Source organism: Anguilla anguilla, chromosome 11 (assembly GCF_013347855.1).
Source record: "Anguilla anguilla isolate fAngAng1 chromosome 11, fAngAng1.pri, whole genome shotgun sequence".
Taxonomy (NCBI): Eukaryota; Metazoa; Chordata; class Actinopteri; order Anguilliformes; family Anguillidae; genus Anguilla; species Anguilla anguilla.
The window spans coordinates 27,404,612-27,431,451 of NC_049211.1; the positions used below are offsets into that span (position 1 = coordinate 27,404,612).

General features: G+C 46.1%; 1 protein-coding gene across 4 annotated transcripts in view; it reads right to left on the minus strand.

Moving 5' to 3' along the window:
- Positions 1-11,577: 11,577 nt before the first annotated feature.
- Positions 11,578-26,840, minus strand: part of LOC118207907 (histone deacetylase 7-like) — a 77,640-nt gene continuing 62,377 nt past the window's right edge. For 3 of the 4 annotated variants that reach the window (XM_035382096.1, XM_035382094.1, XM_035382097.1), the window contains exons 17-26: positions 25,450-25,557; positions 24,685-24,740; positions 24,133-24,220; positions 22,850-22,969; positions 20,757-20,854; positions 18,491-18,609; positions 17,496-17,629; positions 17,157-17,241; positions 16,242-16,380; positions 11,578-15,345 (exon numbers count right to left, since the gene is read on the minus strand). In XM_035382096.1, the coding sequence (XP_035237987.1) occupies positions 15,303-15,345; positions 16,242-16,380; positions 17,157-17,241; positions 17,496-17,629; positions 18,491-18,609; positions 20,757-20,854; positions 22,850-22,969; positions 24,133-24,220; positions 24,685-24,740; positions 25,450-25,557 (990 nt within the window). In that variant the 3' untranslated portion in view covers positions 11,578-15,302. Of the gene's footprint in view, positions 15,346-16,207; positions 16,381-17,156; positions 17,242-17,495; positions 17,630-18,490; positions 18,610-20,756; positions 20,855-22,849; positions 22,970-24,132; positions 24,221-24,684; positions 24,741-25,449; positions 25,558-26,840 lie in introns of all 4 variants that reach the window. The other variant, XM_035382095.1, reaches the window with a different exon arrangement.

Consider the following 26,840-nt stretch of genomic DNA (forward strand, 5'->3'; position numbering starts at 1 on the left):
TTTTTCATGCAGCCAGTCATTTTCCTCATACTTGTGGTTCTCCTTTAAGTAATGACGATTATTTATAATAATAATAACAACAACAACAACAAAAACTCTAGTTGTGATTGATTTTTTACTTTTTTGTTCAGCCTGTTTTATATTCAACATCAAACACCAGTTTCTAAATAAGCTGAAGAACATGTACAGGTTTATTTTGTTGAAACAATGTGTTCTTTGCAGTTCTATTTTTGCGTTGTAAGTGCTTTGTGAGAATGAAAGCTGTTCTTCCTATGTTTGGATGTTCCAGAAACGAACGAGGTGCTTCCTGAGTTTCACTGTCCCGAATCAATTGGCTCGTGGGTGCAGCCTCTCTCGTTAGCTCGGCCACGTGTTTGCGGTTCTCTGTTTGAAGTCGCACGTTCGCTCGCTTTGTGCTTAACCCAGAAAAAGGCCAGACGACAGTGTTATTGAACAAACCGCAAGGAGCAATATTTTCCGCGTTAACGAAGCAATTAAAAAAGTACTCAGTCAGCACAGCGTATCCTTGTGTTCTGGCGCGTTTTTAATGTTTTAATTTTTGCCGAGGGCCTTCAGGATGCCATTCACGGCTATGATTCCCCAATTAAAAGAACGAGCAGAGTATAGGAATCTGATACGTAAAAAATAAATAAATAATAAATAAAAAAATTCTGAGAGCCGACAATCTTGTAAAACTTGATATACTTTGCCATTCCTTCCCAAAGACACACAGAAGTACTCTCTGAAAATCATGATGCGATTTAGCAAGCCAGCCCAGGAGCGGGGTCTGTTGATATGCATTCTGAACGTGACCCTATAGATACAGCCAGTATAAGAGGCCAGATCGCATATCTAAAAAAAGAAAGAAAAAAGGAGAAGTTGAGAAAAGGAGAGAGCAGAAAAAAACTTCAGTCCTGCGGCCTCCTGCTGGGTCCTGTCCACAGGATCTCCAACACCGTGTGGAGCAATCAGAGCTGGCAGCCCCAGACAGCAAGGAACCATTAGATTAGAAACAGGTGTGAGGCATCAGGTAGGGGTGTGTGTGTGTGTGTGTAACTGTACGTGTGTGCGGGTGTGTCACTGTGTGTGTGTGTGTGTGTGTGTGTGTGTGTATGCGTGTGTCCATCCTCTCCGTAACTCCCCTCTGTACCCTTCTTCAGCTATGTCCTCCTTTGCTAAGGTGATGAGATTTGTACCTTCTCTCAGACTGTCATCTCTCCAGTGATGAGATTTTTACCTTCTCTCAGACTGTCATCTCTCCCGTGTGACTTGTTGATACAGTTGCTGTGCGCACACGAAAAAAAAAAATGAGAAGAGGTTAAAACTATGAGGTGGGAAAAACAGAGAGGGAGAAAAAAAATGGGAGGATGAAGAGAGGTAAAATGATGCAAGACATGAATAAAAGAGGTGCGGGTTGCATCTCTGCTGGCTACAGAGTTCTCCCCTCTCAACCTGAGAGAGCGGAACTGGTGGAGGAGAGTCGCTGATGGAAACAGCGCTTTCTGGAGGGAGAGACCAGAGGCCATTTTTGAATTATTCTGACTATTCTGAACTGAACTTTTCATGTACACTAGCTGTTCTCAGGGCTGGTACACGTATGCAAATGGAGGATAAAGTCCATTTAGCTACAGGACTAATTACGTGGGACCATTACAGTAAGAGTGTAGGTCAAATGATGGAGCCAACATTTCTTGTATTCATTAATGCATGAACTTATTCTGTTGGATATTTTGCTCAAGTGGTTTATTGCGCTGAAGAAAACAACGGCATGTCTTGGGCTGACATTAGAACCCGCAACCTCCTGTACGCAAAAACGAAATTCACGCAGCCAATCTCCACTGCGGCCGCCACGTCAGGCCCCAATATCCGCAAAGGGCGCTGCACACAGTTGGTAACAGTGTGTGTGATTTATTCCGCCTAGGCTGCAATGTTTAAAAAAACCCCCCAAAAGAACGAAACAACTTTTTAACGCCTGGCAGGGATGCAACATTGTTCAACGTACCTATCGAACCGATCATCACAGCTTGCTTTCAGCTCCACGGTCTGTCAGCAGTCTTCCACGGCTGTGTGTATTTTTAGGTCATTCGCTCGCTGCCACGGGATACAGGGATGTAAAAAAAAAAAAACAATGTTGGTTTTGACACGTACACAGCACCGCGTTCCAAAATAAACCCATAAACACCGAGACGGTTTTACGTCCACATCAAATGTGCCTCAGATGTGCGATAGGCTGCAGGTGCAGAACCACTACTGTTCTGCTATCTAATGGGAAACTATCTTTTCACGTGTATGTGAGTCAACAACATGTTGAAAACAATTTCATATGAATAAAATAATATTTTATAATAAAAATAAAAACAAATCGTTCCATAAACGTAATTAATCATGACATGCTTGAATCCTGAAATGCTGTCTGTTACTATTTTCTCCTGTTCAAATAGTCCAAGGCTTCACTAATATTTGTGACAATTCTTTTGTGTCTGTTATTGAGTGTCACTACAGGTGTTTATTTTAGATACTTCAGATATCTAAATTCTTGCTGTTAATTAAACATTAACAGTAATTCTTCTCCAAAGGACTTCATAATTATGACAATGCCAGCTTTGCTGGCATGATCTGAATATCTAAATTTTTTGCTCATTTTTATTTAATTAACGGGATATATGTAAAAACACATAAAACCATGATGAAGGATTATTTCAGCTCTTATCTCCATAAAGAAATGGAATGCTATGAAGACAGTTTTATCTGAAAGAAAAAGGATCAAAACTTCATCAGAGTGAACTTCAGCGAACCTGGGGGTCAGAATGTACCAGAAAGTACTGTGCTATTACCTAATCTGACATAAACAGTGCAGATTGCTGTCAGATTGGAGAAAAGAATCATCCCCACACTGGAAACATAAAGATACCTCTAAATACCCCAATTTTATCCCTAAATACCCCTAACACTATTTTAATTATTAAGGTTACATGCTAATATTTAATTTGTATTTATTACACAAACTGGATTATCTCTATAAAAATGGCAAGCAGTTGTGCTTTTGAACATGGCTGACGAGAAAGAAATTCTTACAAGTCCTGAGGAGCCACATTTGAGGTGGAGGTTTAAATACTTGCCAACATGCCCTTTTTTCTTTGTGTCTGCAGAGGAGAGGCCCCCTAATTTTACCCTGATACGTTTCAAAACAGGTCGGCAGGCAGGAATAATCTATCAGCGATAATAAGGGGGATTACTCCAGCCTGTGTTTGTTTTGCGATCGGCACGCCGTGTCTCCTGGTGTGGAGCGGGCCCCGGTGCGTTTCCTGTGTCCGTCCCAGAGCAGCGGGGAAGGGCCCCCTGGCGCTTTGAAGTCCCTCCAGGCGAATGCGTGTAATTGCCGGCCCTACAGGTGTGCGTGTCCGGGGGCCCTACAGGTGTGCGTGTGCGGGGGCCCTACAGGTGTGCGTGTGCGGGGGCCCCCCAGGGGCCACTCCCCCCAGCCCCTCTCATTAAAGCCAGAGCTGTCAGATCAGCCTGATGCTGTCCTGAGCCTGACAAAAACTATTTCCACATTTTCATTTTATGTTTCAGTCACGACTGGATCACGGCTTTTAGAAAGCGCTTAGACGACTCTGACACATTAACCTTACTTTGGCAGATTGACTTTTAACTTTTGAGTTAAGCGCAATCAGTTTTATATTGAGCGCGTGTGCGTTCTCCTGTAAACTTTCACGTGGACCATTCTTGCTGCAGTGAGAATCTCTGTACCGAGCTGTTCTTTAACTGACAAAAAACAGAATACTGACAGAGAGATTTTGTGTGCTCTGTGTTTTGGGAGGCTGTGTGCTGTGTGTGTGAGTGAGTGTGTGTGTGTGCTGTGATTCTGTGTGTGTGAGAGTGCTGTGTGTTCTGTGATTCAGTGTGAGTGTTTTGTGATTTACTGTGCAAGTGTGTGTTGTGATGTAGTGTGTGAGAGAGTGGTGTGTGTTCTGTGATTCAGTGTGTGAGAGAGTGGTGTGTGTTCTGTGATTCAGTGTGTGAGTGTGTTTTGTGATTTACTGTTCAAGTTTGTGCTGTGGTGTAGTGTGCGAGTGTGTGTGGGTTGGGCAGAGTTTGAGGAAAAGGAACAAGTGTCATTTAATGCCTATGCTGACAGGCACTCAACTGGCAGGGTAACATGAATTACTGTGTGTGTTTGTGTGTGTGTGTGCGTGTGTGTGTGCGCATAAATAGTGTTTATAAAGACACAAGTACATTTCGGGGTTCTACTGTGGTGCTTTCCCCGATATTAATACAGCATTAAGAGTGCTATTCGCTACCACTCTTAATACAGCATTAACAGTGCTATTCGCTATCTGCTGAGTAAAGCTGCTGAACACAGCAAAAAGAAGAAGAAACATGAAATATTTGTTTTCTTTTTCTCATAAATAGTCACGGTTAATACTAGCCGCCATGAAATAATAATGAAAAAATCTATTAAAAGCATAACACTCAGGCGTCCATGAACATGCCTTCATGGTGGTGCCTGGGCAGCCAACACCGATGCCAACAAAAGTAGGAAAGTTTGAGAGATCTTCTATTCTTCAACAAAGTACACAGTTTAGACGAGCATGGAAATGTAGCATAGCTTTACAGCCACAGGCAGACACCCTTTATCGTACAGTTTAATCAGTAACGCACGCGCAGAAATGTGTTTAACTCAATGTTCTTGTGTCTATCAGCGCACTGTCAGTTTTAGAGAATATCATTGGCCTGCTTTGGGAGGCACGGGCCCTCCTGGAAACCTTACAGAAGTGCATTTTTGGGTTGTTTTTGCAAAGCACTCAGTCTGTTATAGAGCTAATTGTACTCAGTCTACTTCTTTATCTAATAAAACAAATTGTCATTAGACTGAATCGTCATCATTGAGAATAATTTGCCTTGTCAGGCAGCGCTTTGTAGCGTTTTTAATAAAATAAATGGCCCACTAGAACGAAGATAAAGATGCACAACATGGGCCAGCTGGAGACCATTCTGATTGGCCCATCCTCTTCATTTCAGTTCAGGTCATTTATATTTGTTTCATGCTTTGTTTTTTTTAAAGAGACTGCCACAAAGACACTGGGAAAATAGGAAAAGTTAGGGGGGAAAATAGGATTTTGGGAAATTAGGAATGCCCAAATCCCCCAAAAAAGTAGCAAGTGAGGAAAGAATCTTCCCAGTGGGAAGAAAAACAATTCTGTTAATCAGCTGTACCTCTAAGCATGCAAGCAGACCTCCTCATTCACTTCAGGCAAAACTCTCCTCTACTCTCACCTTCTGTTATGAAAGGAAGTAGTTTGAATAAGTGGGGTTGATACACCTCAGAAAAATGATCGCCTGTAAGCTTCACTTTGACAAATGCACCCAGATGTTCTAGAAACCCCATCTAGTAAGTCGTACTTTCAAAGGAAACCTGCTTTTGCTCACGTGGATCACGCTCTTACACACTTGCATCAGTTGCTGGAACACTCTTATCATTTAACAGGATAATGCAGAAGCCATTTTTATTAATTTAACTTCATTCAGAAATTAAAGCATTGCCTTAGACTTAGCGGCTGTGTGTTTTTGATTGTGAGCTGGTTGCGTAGCAGAGGTGGGAGTTGTGCTGTGTGTTGGTGTCGAGGTGTTGTGAGTTGTGCTGTGTGTTGGTATAGCACTGTTGTGAATTGTGTTATGCATTGCTGTAGAGCTGTAATAGAGCTGTGCTTTTGTGCTGGGATTGTAATGGCATTGCTGTGGTGTGAGTGGTGCTGCAGAGCTCTATATACTGACTAGTGTAGCAGAGTTGTGAGTCACTGGGAAAAACTGTGGCCCAGTGTAGATTCCTGTTGCTTTGTTGTGTATCAGTGTTGGAGGTCATGTTGTAGAACTAATGTGTCTTATACAGTTGTGTAACACTTTTGTCTGATGTTGTATAGTTTAACGCTGCTGTGTGATGTTATATAGTTGTGTATTTGTGTAGCATGGCTGTGAGGTGTATAGTTTTACAGCACTGTTGTGCGATGTATAATGGTGTAGCACTTATGTGCAATCTACAGTTGTGGAGCATTTACGCGTGAGGTATAGTTTAGCACTGCTCTGTGAGTTGCGTAGCGCTGTAGTGCCTTGTCAAGTGCGTGTGCGTACAGCGCCATTTGATATGAAGATTCCTGCACATTCGGCCCGCTGAAGCAGCTCCTGCTCAGCACAAGTGAAAACAAGCCATTCCTGCCAATTTGTGCATTATGGTGTAATTACATCCATCTGATGTCTGAGAGCCCACACATACTAACCGAGCTCTTTCTCCTGGCATGGAAAAGACAGGCTGTAATTAGTGAGAGGGAGGGTGTGTGTGTGTGTGTGTGTGTGTGAGAGAGAGAGATATCCAACTGAGGTATTTGCTTGTTAAACAAGAAAAAAAAGTTAGGAAATGTGTTCCTTTTTTCTTGATGTAAGGTTTGTTTCTTGTTCAGTTTGTTTTCGTTTTGTTCAATTCACAATCTGTTGCCAGTTTCCTGCCTGAGAGGCACTCACACACACGCACGCACACACACACGCACGCACACACACGCACGCGGTACAGTTTATCCATCCAGTTTTATAAATGTGTTTAATAAAGTGCACAGGTCCTTCCTGTTGCTATATTTTCTTTCAACAGACTGAACAGCTGATATGAGGTCACTTTTCAAGTGGAGGATTTTCTCTCTGAAGCTCTCACTTCCCACTCAACAAACTCTTATGTTTACCCCTGGAGAGGAGAGAGTCAAGTAGGAGAGGTAGACCTTTAAAGGGAGCAGCGTGTCTGGGCTGCGTACCAGATTTCCTCTGAGAAGTGTATACTCACGATACCTGACAGCATCAGATACAGATCGGCCAGGAAAAAGTCAAAGTTGCAGTGCTCTACTTCATTATCCTTTAGCCCAGCATGCTCATTTGCCCTCCAACAACTGTACCTGAACATATGAATTGTGTAGGTTATTTTTTTTTTACCCCAGACTAATACATTTTTCCTCTTCTCTCCCTTCCCCACTCCGTATCTGCCCTGTCCCCCCCCCCCCCCAACTCCCAACTCCCAACGGACAGTATCGAGGGACACATCTCCACGCTGTCGCGGAGCCGTTCAAACGGGACAGGCAGGAAGCACATCACCGTTCACATGTGCTGCCGAGGACGCCCAGAAGAGTGTGCGTTCTACAGAGAAAAACGTCAGGGGACAGGACGGTGAAACACATCGCGTGTAAGGAGGGGGTCCGTCCCAAATCTGCCCCTCGACAGTGACTCCTGACAGGGCCAAGCCAAGACAGCGGAGCGAAAGTGGTGCGCCTCCACCCTAAAGAAACTCTCCTCTCAGAGAGGCCTTCCAGAAACTTAGTCCCCCCCCCCCCCCCCTCCTCTGCGCTGTGTGGACTGCCCTTCAAATACCACTGCCATGAAATCAGCTCAGAAACTGGACCTTGGAGGCGATGAAGACTCAAATGCTGTATTTCACTGACGATTGTTTACAAATGCGCTTCGGGAGATGAGGGTGTGCTAATGCTATTGTGCTAGCAATGCTAACAATGCTACCTGCTAAGAAACCGGCGCCACCAGTAGCCTATCTTTAGGAGTCTGCAAAGTAAAGCAGTCGTAGGAAATCCGTACGCGTTAGGATCATGCTGGAATTAAGTATTGCTTTTAAAATTCACATTTCTTTAATATTGTGTGGATTAACGTATACAGATATTGCAAAGTAAAACTAAAAAAAGGACTGATATATGCGACTTTTGCAAAGTCACACAATAATCATGATGCTGCAAATAAAGATCTTATGCTGGACTTTGGTTGGAGTCCTTTACTGATAAGCCAGTGGCTATTTTCCATTTGAGGGAATTTATTTCAATTCAGAATGTCAAGGCACAATCTAAATTTACCAAAGAGAAACAGCCACTTAGCTTCGGAGAGCTAGTTGTCTTTGTGAAAAGGCTAATTTGGGTAAATTCTATATAACCAGTCTGAACATACACTATGCCTAATGTGAACATTTGGAGCTTGCACACAAATTGCACCATTTTTACTTTAAAAGAGATGAATTTAAGTTTTTGCTAACCACAGAATGTGGAGCTTGCTTAATTCAGGTGATTCCCCCAAACAAATTTATTGGAAATGACCTGATTTTTACTGAGTGTTCTTGTACACAGCCAGACAAAAACATTTTGAACACTCCATTCAAGGTACATTTTTATTTTAATAGAAAAACAGCTAATATACTTTGTGTGTGATATACTGAGTGTGTGTGTGTGTGTGCATATATATATATATATATATATATATAATTATTATTATTATTTTTTTTTTTTACGAGGTTCTGTTGAGTATTTTTCGAAGAAGTAAGCTAGAATGAAGCATTAGTTATATATGTTACGGCTAGACATTGTACTGTGGAGCCCGGTTACATTGAGCTATAAATACATGACTCATTCATGGCGTTGCTGAGGATCAATGGTTTCTGAATGACTCTGCCTGAGTCAGTGGGATTTGCCGGTGCTGATGAACTGACCTCTGTGCAGCAGGGACAGTATTCATTCAGCGCGGCCTTGAGTCAACACTCGCTTCCGTTTCCCGTCCTTCTCCGTCAGCTCTACCCAAGCACATTCGGCAGTTCCGCTTCCTATAAAACCATCAAACAGACTTTTGTTTGTATAGTGAATTTTTACAAGAATTGATTGACAATGTGCTTCACAGCATATCCAGCCTAAGCCCACACTAAAGCGAGTCAAAGGTGATAGTGGCAAAGGAAAGCATCGATAGGTGCAGCCCATCCTCCTCCGGGCCACTTGGCGTGTGGATTCATACAAGTCAGCTTTCAGTCCATCAGATCAGTTCAGAACTGTATGCAATGAGTGATCATGCCTCTGCAGACTGCTACACTGCAGGATATTTACCTGCTGGCTTGCCTGTGCTCCACCATCACTATTTTATACAGGAAATTAAATTAAAGAATGCGATGGAATCAAAGCATACCTGCTGCTCCCCCCGGCTCCCACCATGAGCAGAATCACTGTACCTGATAATACACAATGAGCAGGAGAGCCCCCAACAAGGGGGGCAATTTCGTGACATACAGTACCACCGAGAGGCCCATAGTCAAACTGCATCACACTCTGTACAGATTCACTCACACAGTATTTAGATTAATATGCTAGCATGTTCAGATTTATAAAATGATCTGAAGAAAAAAAAAAACTGAAGTTTACTTCTTTGGCTTCTTATGTTTAATTTAACAATGTGGAGAGACCAAAAAATAATTTTAAGCTCCTCCTTACGGTTCTGCTCCCCAGCCCATTTCCACCACAGAAACCAAACTGGAAACAGCGCCGTTCCCCCTTTACCTCATCAATGCCTGACCAGCGCTACTGCCCCTTCACAGCAGCCACACAGCACAAGATCACACAAGCCTTCGGAAAAGAGCTGGATGTTCCCAAGATCCTTCAAAACTACCCTTTGGAAAACTACCATGCCGGGTTTCACTAAAGCAGTCGTCCCTTCTAACAAACAAGTGCTTGTTTGCAGCTGTAGCATTTGAATGCTAGTCATAAATTGTTTATAATTCTTTGTTCCCCGTTTTGGAATGCAGAATCACATTTGTCCCATCGCTGCCACATCCTCTATCAATTCCGGAGGTCGCAGAACTTCAAGGCACTTCAGAATCCTATAATTATATTGATAAATTATCTTTTCAAATATGCCAAAGCAGCCAATGTTACCATTAAGAACAAATATGAGATCTTGAAATGGAAATGGCCATAAAGTTTTAAAGCATTTTCATTTAGAGTTCACCCGGTTCATTGGCTAACACAGTACTACATGACTTGATGAATAAAACGGTTTTTAAATAACTGGGCTGTAATTCAGCTGTAGTGCGCAATACTCATGTACAATTTCGTTAAGGCACTTAGCATTCAATGAATATCCGGTGGTGAAAATTGATATTTCAAATTCATTTTAAGCTGTGTTGTAACCATAAAATAAATAAACCAGATTGAATGACATGCCTGCCATTACAAGCTCCCTCTGTACCAGCCCTCGTACTGGCCTCCCTGCTCATAATCCTGCCCAGCCTGTGCTCTGGAAGATTAATATGCTTCTTCTGCATTTCATATACTGATTTCTTTCTGTGTGTTTGTTTTTACTTTAGGATTACCATGTAACACAGTGCTGTCACACTCCAGTCCTGAAGGGACACAGGCAGGCTTTGGAGAGCTTCAGCATGCAAATTAATTTGCCATTGATAAAAGAATATTCACAAACTGTGCTTCTGAGGACTTACTTGGCTGCCGATTTATAGAAAACTACAGAAACTGGCAGACTGGTCCTCCAAAACCTGAATATACTAAATATTTACCAGATCAGGAAAAAGGCCAATCAGGGGCCCCAGTGGAAAGTTTACAGGTGGACTTACCCAATCAGTAACCCATTGAGAGGCGTATCCAAAGACTTTCACATGCCCAGGTGGCTTTGGAGAGAACAGTATACCACAGCAACATGCACTGAGACACTGGCGACCCAATACAAAGTGTAACACCAACAAAATGTGCAGCATTACAAATCATCAATACATATAACACACCCCCCCCTCCTCCCAAGTGTAGACACACAGGCCTTTACCACAGGACACCAGGCCAACATGTGCTGACACACCAAGGAACCTACCTGAGCCTGAGGAATGGTCTTTGTGCGATTCCAGCCCGGCTGGTGTTCAGTGATCTTGGATGCAGCAGGAGAGGTGAACGATGGACTGACAGTGCTGCCCCCCCCCCTCCCCCTCCCCCCTCCCCCCTCTCCTACCCACCGGGGTGTCAGGCTGAAGGGTCCCACTGTAACCCAGACATCCTTAATTACATAATTAGGTCTGCTTTCTGCTGAGCCTGGCCCGAGACACACTTAATTGCAAATAAGGCGTTTTTTTAACCCCCTTTTTTCATGATGAAGGCTTTTAAATATTTATTGGTTGCTTGGATGGAAGGGCTGAGAGAGCACTGGATGCCAGACATGCCTTCCCAGTGTGTGGTTCCTTCAGTTTAAAACTGTTGGGGGGAGGGGGGGGGGGGTGTTGTGTGTGGGTTCGAGACTCACACTGCGTATACAGCTCCTTTATGGAGCTTCATCAGGGGTTGAGGTGTTCAGACATGGGACGGAAATCGAATTAATGGACCCAATTAATTAAATTTCTGGTTTTAAAAAAATGGAACCAATCCAAATTCAGATGGCCACCATGTTAATCTTTAAACGGCAGACTGTGATTCCGTCACACTCAGATTAGCAAGTCAATCTATCATTTTACTGACATCTCAAGCTTTGGATACACAACTTAGTCTTGAGCTGATGGAAAACTGCAATCAGATTTTATAGCATCCAGCCAATTCATTAAATTGTTATTAACCTATCGACATGGATCATAACCTGAATCTGCATCTAATCAGTTCTTAACTGCTAACATATGTAAATGTTTCCTATCCCTTACTGACCTGACCACATCTCGCCTTGATGTCTTGCGATCCAGAGCGGTTTTCAGCATAACGTGTTCAGAACACAATCAGTAGAAAACACATTCAAATGCAGCACACATTTAGGGTCAACCAGAAAGTTTTCCCTTTTAATAAAGAAGAGAGGAGAAAAACAGTACAAAATAGACATTCTTGCCTGTACATACAGAAGAAACAAATTTAAATCAAAATAAACAATGCCATGGCAAAGAAGGTAAAACAGATTCAGTAAGTCTTCTCTGTAATTTTTTTTGTTTTAAGCTCCAGCTAACGAGGGGCTTAACGTATTCAGCTCAAGGCACATTGGTGAAGTCGTTTGGTCATGGTAGCTATTTACAACATTTTTAATAAAAACAACTACAGTATTTAAAAAACATTAAGCACAGAAGATTAAGACAAAAAACGGCCCACTGGCCTTGCGAAGGCTGAAGAGAGGTAACGTAATTACACACATTCTCTAGACCTTACTTCATCAACAGGCGACACACAGAAAAACTGGCTCCTTCAGAAGCACCCCAGGATAGAATGACACAGCGGTATTGCTGTCGGTTCGGGGCGAATACGCGTATTAGGTCATTAACAATTCGTTTTAACTCCTCTTACATTAAATTCTCCAACGCGGCAGAATTGGACGTCGTATGTAACGGTGGGATCTAATGGGCAAACGCTGCCCAGGGTCTCAGATTTCACCCTAAATAATGTAGTATGCACAGAAAATCGTCGCGTTACAGATCAATAATAAGTAGTATTTCCCCTCCCCCCAAGACTATGTACAGGAGGACACAGGCGATCAGCTCTGGTGACAGGATCGGCATGATTTAAGCAGCGCGAGTGGGCCTACATTAAGAGCCCATCAGCGCTTCACTTACCCGCCAATTTCTCTCCTTATTGCCAACTACACAGTGAAAAATGATTGAGTCGAGATATTTAATTTGCTTTAGTGCATGAGTTCTGATCCTGTATATCCAAACGCCACTACACACTTCATGGAAACCACAAGTTAAAACACCAAAGTGAAGCGACCAGCTCGACTTCGGAAAACATGTGAGGGTGAACTTTTTTTTCTTTTATTTTGGAGGGTGGGGTTTTTGGATAGTAGTATAATCCGCCTGGCGTGTAATCTTGGTGGCAATTCGCATTTTCTCAACAGAAATCATACGAGGGCTGGCAGCCCTGCTGCACTCCTCTGCCTGGTGTTTGTAACAGAAAAAAATCCTTTAATGAGAAAGCGTCGGTCAAAATGGAGGAACACAAAGACTTTGCTGGTTTTGATAAGGGAGTTAACCGCTTTTTGAATAAAGTTTCAGTACTGCACCTCGAAGGCATGCATCCTTAATGAATGCTTTAAAATGGAATGGATCAGCATCAACAAGTCACGGTTTTCTTGTTGAGGACACGACAGGATTAAGACACCATTTTACCATGATTAATAAAAAAAAGAAACTCTGAATTCAAAACAAATCACCCAGATACTAAATTCACTGTCTGCATAATTTGCAAAAATATTTTAAAACATGTCTTCCATTTTATAGATTTAATGTAACCTAATTGCAGCGCTTTTAATGTAAAAAAATAAACCCAGGTCATACTATATTTTTAAAAAGTTATTGGAAAAGTATAGGCTACTTAAAACATGGAAAATGCATTGCTGGTCATTTCAAGAAAACGGATCCAACAGATAGTCAGTTAATATTTCAATTTCCTATATGTTTTTGTTTTGGAAAATGATATATTTTCACAATATACCTTTACTCCAAATGCACCATTTCCCCCAAAAGTTATTGGAAAAAAAGATAAATGGGGAACCAATAAAAATTTTCAACATTTATGATACAACAATGCAGTAACATTTGAAAAAGAGATTGAGAAAAGCTGTAAACCAAGTCAAATTGACCCCTCTGCACAAAGCGATCTGCTGGTCCAGGAATCGGAGCGGCACCTCAGAAAAAAAAAAAGATTTTCTTTCAAAAACACAAACTCAGTTCAGGAACAAAACCACCAAATTGCACTTTCAGCTTTGTCCTCGTAAAAGCTAATATAAACGAACTAAGAAATATACACAATACAGTAGGTATGTCTGTCCACAGGCTAAAATACTGGTCTTTTTCTTATTTGATTAAATAGAAAACTGGAATGACCCCTTCTGAGAAAAAAGTAAGCAGACATGTTCGTGTCTGACCACATACACAGATTGAACAAGGCCTAAGCCGTTGCTGGTTCGGGCACTGCTGTGGTTGAGTGGACTGCTCTGTACAGAGAGCCTTGGCTCATCCCACAAACAAATATAAGAACTATGAGCCTCTCGGCCTAAGGCACGGAAACAAGCCCTCACATAAAGGAGCCTGTTTACTCAATGTTCATTGGTCAGGATGAATTTGGTTGCCTTCCTCATTGTGAGGAGGGATGCTTATTGGTCCATAAAACAGTGATGTGGAATTAACAGTGTCCAAAGAAGTGCATGTTCTTTTACTGTGTGTGTGTGTGTGTGTGTGTGTGTGCGTGTGCGTGTGCAAGTGTATTGGCTGACAGTGATTTGCATGCTACAGTCTGTGGGACACTGTAAACTTGACGTTTCGGTTAGTTCTGAGGGAAACGGAAACAGAAACATTATCTTTGGTCTTTGCTCTGACCTACAATAAAATCCGGCCAAACAGAAATTTGTTAACCCATGCACACATGCGTAAGTGCACCTTCAAGATCCTATGCTGTAACAAGACCGCGAAAAGGATTTCAAAACAAAATGAAATTTTAAAAGTTTAAACGTTTTTGCTTCATTTTTTGTCTCGAGCGTAAAGCTCTACTGATATTTAAATAAGGTAAGTATTTTTTTCCTTATTGTCCCAGAGGATGGACATTTTTTGTCATGGTTCACATTACGGAAAGCACAGTGCAAAAGTCACAAAAAAACCCCTCCCCACAGTCCTCTGAGTTTTCCTTCTCCTTATTCTTCTTTAGTGGTTAAATAACATGAATATTAATGACATCAGTAAGAATAAGACATTCCACAGGGGCTGGGCGTGGGCAGCTCCGGACTCCACCCCCCTACTTTCTGTGTTCCAAAGGGAAGCAAAATACTTGTTTTTGTCCTTTTCAGAAGGCTGTGTCTGCTGGTTTTGACAAAGAAAAGAGACTCCTTCCCTTCCATGTCTTTCTCCAGTCCCAGTTTAAGTCCGGTAGATTTAAAAACAAACTTCAATCTTAGGGGCAGATAATGTTTGTAGATTTGGGGAGGGGGGGAGCACGGGGGGGAAATCACCCCCCCCCCCCACGGCAAAGGCAGTGACAGGAATGCTCTCTCGGAATGTTTCGCTGCAAACAGTCTTCAGCGAAAAAATTTTAAAAAATTAAGGCAAAAACAACATTGTGGTACTGGACTTTTTTTTTTTTCTTTCCCAAAAGTTGCATTCTTCAATGGTTGGCTCCCATAATTCTCTCTTCCTTCACTAACAGAATTTGTGCCCGTTTCTTTGAAGGCACAGAAGAAAGGAGTTTGCATTTATGCAAGGCGAACGGGGCGCTGCTCTGGTCAGTCTCGCTGCTCCGAGCTCCTCCCCGTCAGAAGCACTTGGTGTAGAAGAGTAGTAGTATGTGTGTAGAGGCACAGTGGTCTGAATGGGCTCACAATGAAGGCACAGCCGGTACAGGGGGAGGAGGAACCGCTGGGATGCCGGCGGAGCACGAGCCGGGACAGGGAAGAGTGACGCCTCATTCTCGGACACAGGACAGTACCGAAAGGTCAGAGGTCGGCGAGGGAAAGCTGTGTCCAAAAAGGCTTGAAGGGTGAAAGGTCACAGTTCTCTACATGGAGTCATCCTGGTCTTCCATAGGCTCGTCAGAGGGACTGCAGAGAGAGAGAGAGAGGAAGAGAGGGCCTGAAGGACTGCACGGGCCATACTGGGCGTGGCAGGCGTGTTGGACACCGAACTACGGCGGTGCGCATGTAACACCTACACAACTCAAAATGTTTGGAACGTCAAAAGGTTTCCTACGGAAATAACTAAAATGACCACAGACTCCCACTCCTTACTTTTAACTATACACCATAAAGCCTCCATTATCCTGTTATAAGCTCGGCATCACACCCCTCAAAAGCTGTTAAGACAGCATATTACAGGGCTGTGGGCACGGTATTAGCCAAAAAAAATTATATTACAAAGGAGGAAACAGACGTGGTCCCCACACTGGAAACATGGCTCAGAGGGGTTGGGTGAAATCCTCCATCAGAGAGGCTGTGGTATAAGATGGCTGACAGAAGTGTTTGATGAGGCATGGAGTCCTGCGTTAATTTTGAGGGGGATACAAGGGGTGAATTGTAAACATATATCTTAACACCAGGCATTTCTTTGCATGATCTACAGCCCTTGATTCATGTATGTAAAATCTTCATGTTATGGAATAAGCTTGCCAAAAATCCCAATAAAAATACTTTGGAAAGAAAAACCCAGTATATTACAGCTTGTGATAGATGTCATGCAGTAACCATTTTGGGGGGTTATTTTGAAATCAGATTTTTTAATATTTATGACAGTAATACGTAGCTAGTTCTGAATCAGTTACGTCTTATTATGACATCTGTTATGTCAAGATTATGGCAGGGTTATGATGGCTTTATGGTGTATAGTTCAAGTCCAACCAAAACATCATTAACTTTATGCTAAGAGCAGTGAAGAGGGGCTGTATTTTGGGAGTCAGCTCACACGCACTGGGGTGCTGGCGATGGGATTTGGGAGGAGGTACCTCTTGCTGGCCAGGACGCCCACGGAGAGAGAGGCCAGAGCGTTGACTGTGTCCGTCTCCTCACAGTCCCGCTTCTGAGCCCCCAGGTAGGACAGCTCCACCGTGTGGACAAAACACTTCACTGACTGCCAGTACTGACCTGTTATAGGGAGGGGAAGAGGGGAGGGTGGTGTACCTTAGCTGTGTGTTTACATTGGGCCTCGCACACACACACACTCATGCACACACACACACACACACTCACACTCATGCACACACACACATACTCACACATACTCACACACACTCACACACACATGCACACACACGTACACACACACATACGCACACACATACGCACACACATACGCACACACACACACACACACTCACACTCACACTCATGCACACACACACATACTCACACACACTCACACACACATGCACACACACGTACACACACACATACGCACACACATACGCACACACACACCCAGTCAGACTCACACACACACACCCAGTCAGACTCACTCACACACACACACACACACGCACACACAGGTAACTCAAGCGATGGGTAAACAGGTCCCCGCTGTGCATGTGACATCTCCGCGCTGACAGCTCCGCATTCCTGCGGCTTTGCACATATTTTTAATGAATTGGAGGGAATTGGGGGGAAAACATTTGTGCGCAATCAGCAAGGGATGGAGGGACGCCCCTGTGCCAGACAAGTGTTTGAAGATAATTGGACGCAGACAGGAGGAGAGGAGAGGAGAGGAGGGGAGCGCGACAGATGGAGAGGGAGAAAGGCAGAAAGAGAGAGAAGGGGTGATGGTGATAAAGAGAGACAGAGAAAAAGACACAGTGGGAGAGATACAGGATAAAGGAGAGAGGGTGATGAGAGGGAGAGAGGAGAGCGGGGGTGCGGGGACTGACCGTGGATCTGCAGCACCCTCTGCAGTGAGCGCACAGCGTTAGCGCAAGGCTTCTGCTGCAGGACGTCCTGAGACAGGGGCTCCACCTGGAGAGAGAGAGAGAGAGAGAGAGAGAGGGGGGGAAGAGAGAGGGAGGGAGAGAGAGAGAGAGTGAGAGAGGCAGAGAGAGGGAGAGAGAGAGAGAGAGGAAAGGAGAGAGAGGGGGATGAACGTGGGCAAAAGAGAGAGAATACTTATCTACTGCATCGGAACAGTAAAACTGGAAGAGCTGAGTTTTCACTGCTGCCACCAGCGAGTTGCGCCAGTGCAGCCGCACGCAGACGGCAAGTGCCCTTCCTACCTCGTTGCCGAGCAACGCGTTGACGCATGCCTCGGACGCGTCGCAGATGGACGTCAGATCGTGACCCCCCTCCAGGGCCAGGACCACCCGCCCTCCCGCCAGGAGCATCAGCTGCCGCGTCAGGAACCCGAAACCTGCGGAACGGAGAGCGTCGTCAGGGCTCGTGCCTTACAGGGCAACCGCCGTCCTGTCTCAGCCCAGAGCACGAGGGCTCCACCAATCACAGCTCCCACTGAGCCCACCCCTGTGCTCAAGAAGTTCTGCTCTATTAGTCAAATGACATATGAACCAGTTTTTTTAAAATCTGGTGCCCACCTTGGGGTTCAACAAGTCCGAACCCCGCTCTAATTTAAAATGCCCAACTGTCATGCGTGAACCCCACTGCTGATTCGGTAGGGCGAAGACATCTATGGTTCTGCTCAGAAACGTGTGGTATCCCCAGCTGCTTCTTTTCACACTGCAGACTACAGCTGAGCTTGCAGAGTGGAGTCGGAGGAAGACCTTTCACATGCGGCTTTAACATGCAGTCTACAGGCGCCCAGTCGACTAGCAGGGGTTGCAAGATAGTTATAAAACGTAGACCCCTAACTGAGTGAACCCTCTCATACTCTGGGCGACAAAACCGCCAATTGCGCATCGCCCTATGTGGCTATATGAGCCATTTAAGTGATAAAACATAATGTACCACACTTCCTGCTGAAAAACACCTCTGAATTTTCATTTCACAGAGGCAACGATTCAAATTAAATATTCAATTAAAACTAATCAACAAGCTGCCCCGTGACCTGACCTCAAATCTCGACTGTAACTGGCCGACTGCCGGTCTGCCTTACGATGTCCTTTGCACTGATTGGCCGCTATTTTTAAGAAGCACACTCGCATCTGCCGTTCCATCTAGTCAGCACATTTAGCGCACACACATGGAAAAAGGAGCACAAAAGTCACTCCGCCAGTCGCCTTGTCTCCGCATCTTCCTTCCTGGGCAACTCACGTACATTTGGCGGAAACTTTGTACCCCCCAAGGGCTGGGGGGTGCCCCTCAGCGGCGTCGAACCCCGACGAGACCAAGACCACATCTGGGGAGAACTCCTGAGCGATGGGCATCACCACTGTCCTGAGGAGACCACAACAAAGAGAGGGTGAGGATCATCAGCAAATACCACGGCTCTGACTCCGCGCGCACGGGAGACGCACGCAGGGGCTCCCCCTGGAGGAGAGACCCCGCACTGTCACAGGGGACTCTGCAAAGGGCCGATCGCACGCAGGGGCTCCCCCTGGAGGAGAGACCCCGCACTGTCACAGGGGACTCTGCAAAGGCCCGATCGCACGCAGGCTCTGCCCACTTGGCCGCGGGGGCTGAGCAGCGTTAGCGAGACTCAAAATGAGTGGAGTGATCACGAGTCACGTGCTCCCCGACATGCGCCAATCCCCGTGTTTTCACATAGACGTCGCTGTGTTTTGATTGGTGTTGGTGATTGACAGCCCTTTGCCCGCTGCCTGAGTGCTCTCTATCCCAGCTCCAGGGCAGGCCTGAGACCCAGGTGAGGGGGTGGGGGGTGGAGGAGGGCAGAGGAGGTGGGGGTCGGGGGGGGGCGCGTGCTCTGGTTGCGTTCTGCGCGCTGCGGACAGTCAGATGCCCTGCCAGCCCTTTAGGGAGAGCGGTGTGGTGCGTTCCGGGCTCTTGGAACACGGGTTCAAAGACGGCCGGCCGCCAGTGTCTGCTTCTCATTTGGAGCTCGTAGGTCTTCTAACGTCACTGACAGCCGCCATCTGGGATCCATTTGCCTTAATTATCCCGTGCTCAGATTCCCTCAATGTACACCAAACCCTAACCCCCCCACACCCCCCACCCCCCTGCACCACACTCTGAGCCCCCACCGACCCCCTCTGAACCAATCCCGAAACCACCCACCTCCCCTGCGGACCAATACAGTGTCTGTTTCTTCTCAGATAGAGAGGAACAGACTGAGAGTACTGAGGAAACACTTGTTAACAGGCAAACAGACAGAGGAGGGCAGAGCAGTGCAATGAGGTACAGTGCTATTGGGGTGCAGTGGTATGGGGGTGCACTGATATCAGGGTGTCCTGCTGAAGACACACAATGTTGGCCTGTACCCAGAAAAGGGTGCAGGCCAACAGACAGAGAGAGACAGAAAGACCGACACGTCACCCTGCTTCAGTACAGTATTCACACCTCCCCCACACGCTTCTGAAACCAGCAGAACTTCTCCTTTTGAAACACGCACACTTCTACGCAAACGCAACGCCAGCGACGAGCGCAGTCAGAATTCACCCGAGCGTAGCCTGTTCCCCTGTGTGCGGGATGGTGCCGTTAAAGGCCCAGAGTGCCCGTGTCATAATCCCAAACGGTAAAAAAGCATTAAGGCGACGGTGTTTTATGAACGTGGCCGGGAATATGCCATATTTGTTAAACTGCGGCTATCTTTTCGTTTTGCGAGGAGATAAAAAGTGGGGAACGGAAGCTAGCCAGAGCCGGTAGCGCAGGCGCTAGCCACTCAGCCGTAAAGCGCTGGCTGCCGGGGCCTGCGGATCGTAACGCGGTGTCGTTTCTCATTTTAAAGGCTGGGGTTTTGGGGGGGGGGGGGGAGAGGGCCCACACAGCGAGGCCGAGCCGTCTGCTCGATAAGACCATCGCTGCGCTCGCTGCGGTGCCAGGAACATGGCAAAAACAATCGAGCGAATCGCGAAACCGCGGAGCCCCCCCCCCCCCCCCCCCCCGTCGCAATTAATGCAGCGGGGAAGTGGCTGGAAGGGAAATTCGGTCGAACGCCGCAGGGGGAAGCGCTGATTGAACCCTGGAACCGACGCCCAGCTTTAAAGACTGAAGACATTTTTAACAAGGAGACGCTCGAAAGACCCACGTCTGTAATTTGCTGTTTCTGCTGCAGATAGGGAGCAGCTACTTGGATGCCATTTTCATGAGTTTCATGAATATTCTTTTCTTTCCAGATTCAATTAATGGAGCTGGATTATACAGTAATTATTATTATTATGAACTGACTAAACTAACAAATAACCTCATGTTTGGGCTTTCAGCAATTATGATATTATGCATGTATATTTATATAAATATTCACATATTTTTATATTAATTTCAACTGATGAAAACCTGTTACTACACAGCACACAAGTAGTTTAACCAATCCCCAAAAATAAAGATCCCTGTACTCTCCATCCTGGGGACCACCCTTCTGGGGTCAGAGGTCAGGGAGGTTAGTCGTCAGCTGGGTGTGTCCTTACCTGAAGGCTGCCAGGTACTCTGCGTCGCCCATGGGGGGATCCAGACCGCCCGTCCAGGCCACGTTGACATTAAAGCCCTCGCCAGGGCCAGAGCCCACCTGGAGCAGACAGGAGACATGCTAGAACGTTCCGCACAGAGGACAGAGACCCCAGACCTGGGACAAAACGCTTCTGCCCGTTAGGCACCAGAACAAGTCCTACAACTTGACAACTGACGACAACTGACAATTTAAAAAAAGAAACAGCAAAGCAAAATATTCAGAACAAAACTGCGCACTCATATGACTGCTTGGCGTGGTACTTTGGCTGGCACAGCATGTTTCCTAGAAAAGTCCCAGGGTTCTGCAGAAGCGGGTTCCAATATTAATGGCACCTAAAGACTCGAAGCGTTTCTGGTACGCATTTGACCCAGCACATGCCGCTATACGTGAAACCCGCAGGGGCACCGGAGCGTACTGCAGCACCTCTCTTTTTTAAGAGAAAAGCGCGTAATCAGAATGCTAGCGGACCGTTATCAGGGGAACGTGTGTGCAGTCGTACAGTAACACAGTTTGACAGATGCCGAAGTGATCTGGGCAGAGAGAAAGCGCGTTGACCTCTGTGAGACAATTAGCCCATCGCGTGCGGAGAGCACATGAAACCCGTTTTCCTTTATTTGTCTATTTCTGAGTGAGGACAGATGCCCGCTGTGTCTAAATAAAGCCGAGGCCTGAAGGATCTTGGGAGAGAAGTGGAGAGTGGCCCACAGGGACAGCTGGGCTCTCACAGGCTGGGAAGCCAGCCGAGGAGCCCCCTGCCTGGACATGGGACGGCCCCAGAGCTGGAGCTGGACTGGGGCTGGAGCTGGGGCTGGGGCTGGGGCTGGGGCTGGGGCTGGGGCTGGGGCTGGGGCTGGGGCTGGGGCTGGGGCTGGGGCTGGGGCTGGGGCTGGGGCTGGGGCTGGGGCTGGAGCTGGGGCTGGAGCTGGGGTTGGGGCTGGGACTGGGGCTGGAGCTGGTGCCTGGACTGGCACTGTGGACATCGGGGTGAAGCAATGGGGACCCAGGCCAGTGTGTGTATGTGGGGTCCCTGTGTGTGTTACAGCTAGGCCCTCTCTGAGATATGGACGAGATTGGGATGTGCAATGTGTGTGTGTACACATGTTCGTGTGCACGCGCGCGTGTGTTCATGTCTGTGTGTGTGCACGTGTGTGAGAGAGTGAGTGTGTGTGTGTGTGTGTGTGTGTATTTGTGTGTGTGTGTGTGGGTCTGTGTGTGTGCACATGTGTGTGAGAGAGTGAGCATGTGTCTGCATGTGTGCGTGCGAGTGAGTGTGTTAAAGACAGTCAATGTCTGAGATGAGCAGGATGCACACGCAGTCAAACGCAAACCACATGAGTGCCGCCAATCCCTGCCAACCCCCCCACCCCCCCACAGCATTACTCCGCTTTTATCTTCTCTTTCTTTTGTTGTTCTTTATCCCCAAATGGCCTCTTTCTCTTGTCTTCTTTTTCCACTTTTTTTATAGGCCGAGTCATATGGTAACATCATAGACTGGGCTACGTTAGCAAGTCCAGACATGATCATCAAAGGTGCATGTGTGTGTGTGCGTGTGTGTGCGTAAGAGAAAGAGAGAGTGTTTGTACATGTGTGTATGCATGAGTGTTATGAGTGAGTACAAATATAGATGTGTGTGTGTGTGTGTGTGCTTGTTTGAGAGACAGAAAGAGAGTGTGTATGTACGTGTGATAATGTTTGTGCAAATATGCATGTGTGCTTGTGTGTGACCGTGCGTGTGTGCAACTGTGTGAATCTGCGTGTGGTTATGCGGCTGCGATTGTGTGTACGTGCATGTTTAAGTGTGTGCGTGTCTGCAAATATGTGTGTGTGTGTGTGTGTGTGTTTGCACACGAGAGTCTGTCTGTGATTGTGTCACAGAGAAGGGACACAGGGGTAGCTCTCCCCATCTATCATTTGACCTGCAGCTCATAATGACTCCTGCTGATTGGCCGTTAGAACAGGCCACGCCCAGCCTGTAGTTGCCTCTGTCATACAGTGATCCAATGAGGGGAGGGTACTGGAGCACCACTGAGTGCAGGGGGTCTGCGAGCTCACCTCAGCCGGCCCGCCACTGCCAGGGAAGAAGTTGCCGTTGTCATAGCGATGGAGCGAGATGTAGAGCACGCTGGGGTCGTTGTAGAACACGTCCTGTGTACCGTTGCCATGGTGAACGTCCTGAAGAGAGAAAGGAGGGGCACTGTCAGGGTCAGCTGGTGTGAATTCATCCTCGCACCTGCCTGTAAAAGCGCAGGAGCCCCCTGTTGTGGGTTTCAGTTTCCAAATGATAGTTTAAACAAGAACAAACCCATCCGATAGCAAGCTTTTTAAAACCTACATTTAAATTCCACTTCCATAAAGCCTGCAGTCTTTGTTATTTTTACGATAACTTGTTGCGTTTTTGCTTTCATTTTTTATTCACATAGTGTTGTTCTGATTTGTGCACATTTTGTGTAGGGCCTATACTTACACATATATACATTTTTGACCAGCTGAAGTAACACTGTCAAAGATGCAAGAGAGCATCTCAGATAGCCAGCTAGCCATCTACTCCATTCGCTTCAAAACCGCAGCTATACTGCTTTAGCAGAACTGTAGTGAAGCTGTCTTCATTCAACTGAGCGCCTATGTGATTAGATGGGAGCCAATAGGGCGCAACATACTTTGTGGACTCTGGCGAAATTGAATAAATATGGCATTATACACGAAACTGTTTAGCTAGTTCAGCGTTGATAGAACTACGATATTCAATGTAAAACAAATGTTCTTAATCATTCATTTCAGTTTCTGCAATCACAACTTGTTATTGTATCAATGGTCGCCGACTTATAAATTTAGAATGCTGACCAGACCATTTAATAATGCTTATTTGTAAGTTTCACATAGTGAGCAGCAGTCTCTTAATTCATTCTGCTTTGCATGTATACAAAACCAGCTGGACCAAAATGAGACAATAAAGATCAGTATGAAGATCCCAGACAGACTGACGCAGTCTGCACTGTGAGCGTGTGGGTGTGTTTGTGTGTGTGCGTGTGAGCGTGAGTCTGTGTGTGTGCCTATGTGTGTGTGTGAGTGTGTCTATGTGTGTGTGTGTGTGTGTGTGTGTGTTTATGTGTGTGTGTTTGTCTGTGTGTCTATGTGTGTGTGTGTTTATGTGTGTGTGTGTCTGTGTTCCTATGTGTGTGTCTGTGTGTGTGTGTGTTTATGTGTGTGTATGTGTGTGTGTGTGTTTGTGTGTGTGTGTGTGTGTGTTTATGTGTCTGTGTGCCTGTGTGTGTGTGTGTGTGTGTGTGTTTTTTATGTCTGTACTCCAGGGCACTGGGAGACCCTGCTCCACTCACCCAGTCCACGATGAGGATCTTACTGACACTGAGCTTCTGCTGCAGCTGTTTCACTGCAATAGCCACAGAGTTAAAGAAACAGAACCCCCTGCGAAACGAGAGAGAGAGAGACAGAGAGAAAGAGAGAGATTTCACAAATGGTCTAAAACTGGAAAACAATAGCAATGACACAGGGTCAGGAGGGAAGGCAGCCCCAGAAGTACAGTTAGAGAGAGAGAGAGCCATAAATCCCATCTCTCCCATAGAGCTCCGTCCTTATTATGGCTCATAAATAACCCTCATGCACTGCTGACAGCACAGGCCTCAGCTGCCCGTGTGGTTAGCCTGCACAGGGCAACATCAGGCTCACACGCTAACACGCTCATCGCAGCTGCTCACAGGCTAACACACACCACATACGCCCATGTGCTAAAACACATCACAGGGGCTCATACGTACTCTCAATTCAATTCTATTTTTAAAAATAGAATTGACACACTCATGCACACACTCACACACCACTCACACAAATGCACACACACACACATACACACGCACACACACACCACTCACATGGGGTTAGATGGGTCAGCATGGTGTCCTGGGGGTCTCACAACTGCAAAACCATTCTGAAGGGAAAAAAGAAAAACACGGTTCTCATTACAGACCATTACAGACAGTTAATCACCATTACTAACCATTACAGACCATTACTAGTCATCACTGACCATTACAGATCATGACCACGACCAACCATTTCAGGCCATTACAGACCACTGTACTGTTACCGAAATCCTGAGGGGCCCATTCCCACAATGCACCACTGGATGACCCGACACACGCTACAGCAGACTCCTGTGTTTCAATAGGTGCGGCCCAAGAGCTGATTGGCCCCCCGTGTCGGAGGGCGGGCTGGGGGTGTCAGGGTTGGGGTTGAGGACATGGGGACGCTGGTACTGGGACTGGGGGGTATGGGTGTGTCAGGGTTGGGGTTGAGGACATGGGGACGCTGGTACTGGGACTGGGGGGTATGGGTGTGTCAGGGTTGGGGTTGAGGACATGGGGACGCTGGTACTGGGACTGGGGGGTACGGGTGTGTCAGGGTTGGGGTTGTGGACATGGGGACGCTGGTACTGGGGGTGTCAGGGTTGGGGTTGAGGACATGGGGACGCTGGTACTGGGACCGGGGGGTACGGGTGCGTTAGGGTTGGGGTTGAGGACATGGGGACGCTGGTACTGGGACTGGGGGGTACGGGTGCGTTAGGGTTGGGGTTGAGGACATGGGGACGCTGGTACTGGGACCGGGGGGTACGGGTGCGTTAGGGTTTCGGGGCTCACCTTCAGCTCTCCCTTGGCGACGCGGAAGGCCAGCTCCGTCACGCTGCCGGCCGCCATTCGGGACGCGGTGGACGTGTGCATCTCGTTCCAGATGGTGTCGTTATCCACCTGCAGAGGGGAGCCACACACACGCAGCCAATCAGTGAGCGGAGTCCATCGCACAAACAAACAAAAACATACAAAACAAGCGACGGGTTTGTCCAATCGGAGATCTGCTGAGAACGGGCACGCAGTCCAGCTGTGACATCATCACTCTCTCGCTCAGACAATATGGGCCTGAAGTCACACCCCCATGGATTTCCTCACATCTGTTTCTTCTTTAATCAAAGTTGATGCCGTAGTGATAGACAAAAGAACTGTGTTAATTGGCTGTTAGAAGAACCCAATAGACAGAAGTAATGATGCTGCTCTTGTCCCCAAAGCATTTCGCGAGGCCTGAAGTTTGGAACCTCCCTATTCCATCATGTATGATTAAAGTAAACAAATACAAGAAGAAAGCCCACTGGGCTAAAAACAATATTCGCTCATTATTGGCACATTGTATCGGCCAGCCCTACTGCTGGATTTATACCCGTTACCTAGTCAGCTTTTAATGCTTTTAAATACCATCATTTGCAATTTATATTTAAAGACTAGATATGAAATGGGAAAATAATTATTTTTAACTGGAATAATATTTATAGTTGCTACTTGAGCTATTGAAATAAGAATTAGGTGAACGGAATGTAATATGTGCTGGATTATATTAGGATTTTTCGCTGAGCAAAGTCATCACGTGTGATGACATCATAATATGAATTATTTGTTCAATTTTATTGAAACTGTATCACATTCCACCTCTTCCTGAAGGTGGCACTGGCCAAAACACAGCCTTTGCACATAAATGCAAGTTCAGTATAATTCAAGAACATTCTTGCGTTCAAGAACGACACAAAAATAGACATTTTACTGCCGATTGCAATCGCTGGGTTTTCCTCCAGTCTATAAAGCCGTTTAGCTAATCCTATCTTCTTCCAAAGCCAACAGTGTAGTGCACTGGCAGGAATATCTTTAAAACTGAACTGGCCCGCCAAGATCTGACGGCGGGCTGCAGGTCAGTTACTCCTCCAGAGAGAGAAGCTGCTGTAAGGAAAGTGTGGGAGAGGAACAAATCGACAACATGCTAGGGCACCAGCAGAAAGCAGAGCTCCAGCAGAAATCGCATCAAAACAGGAAGCCCTATGAAATCAGTTCCATATTGAAGAGCAAAAAAAAAAAAGGAAACAGCAGAACCCTGAACTGAATAAAGATGGGTTTGGTGGGGTTCCCATGTGATTTAAGTCAATTTCTCAGTCCTTTTCTTTCTTTCGCATTGTTCTCTCGCTCCCTCTCGCTCACTTGCCCCCCCCACT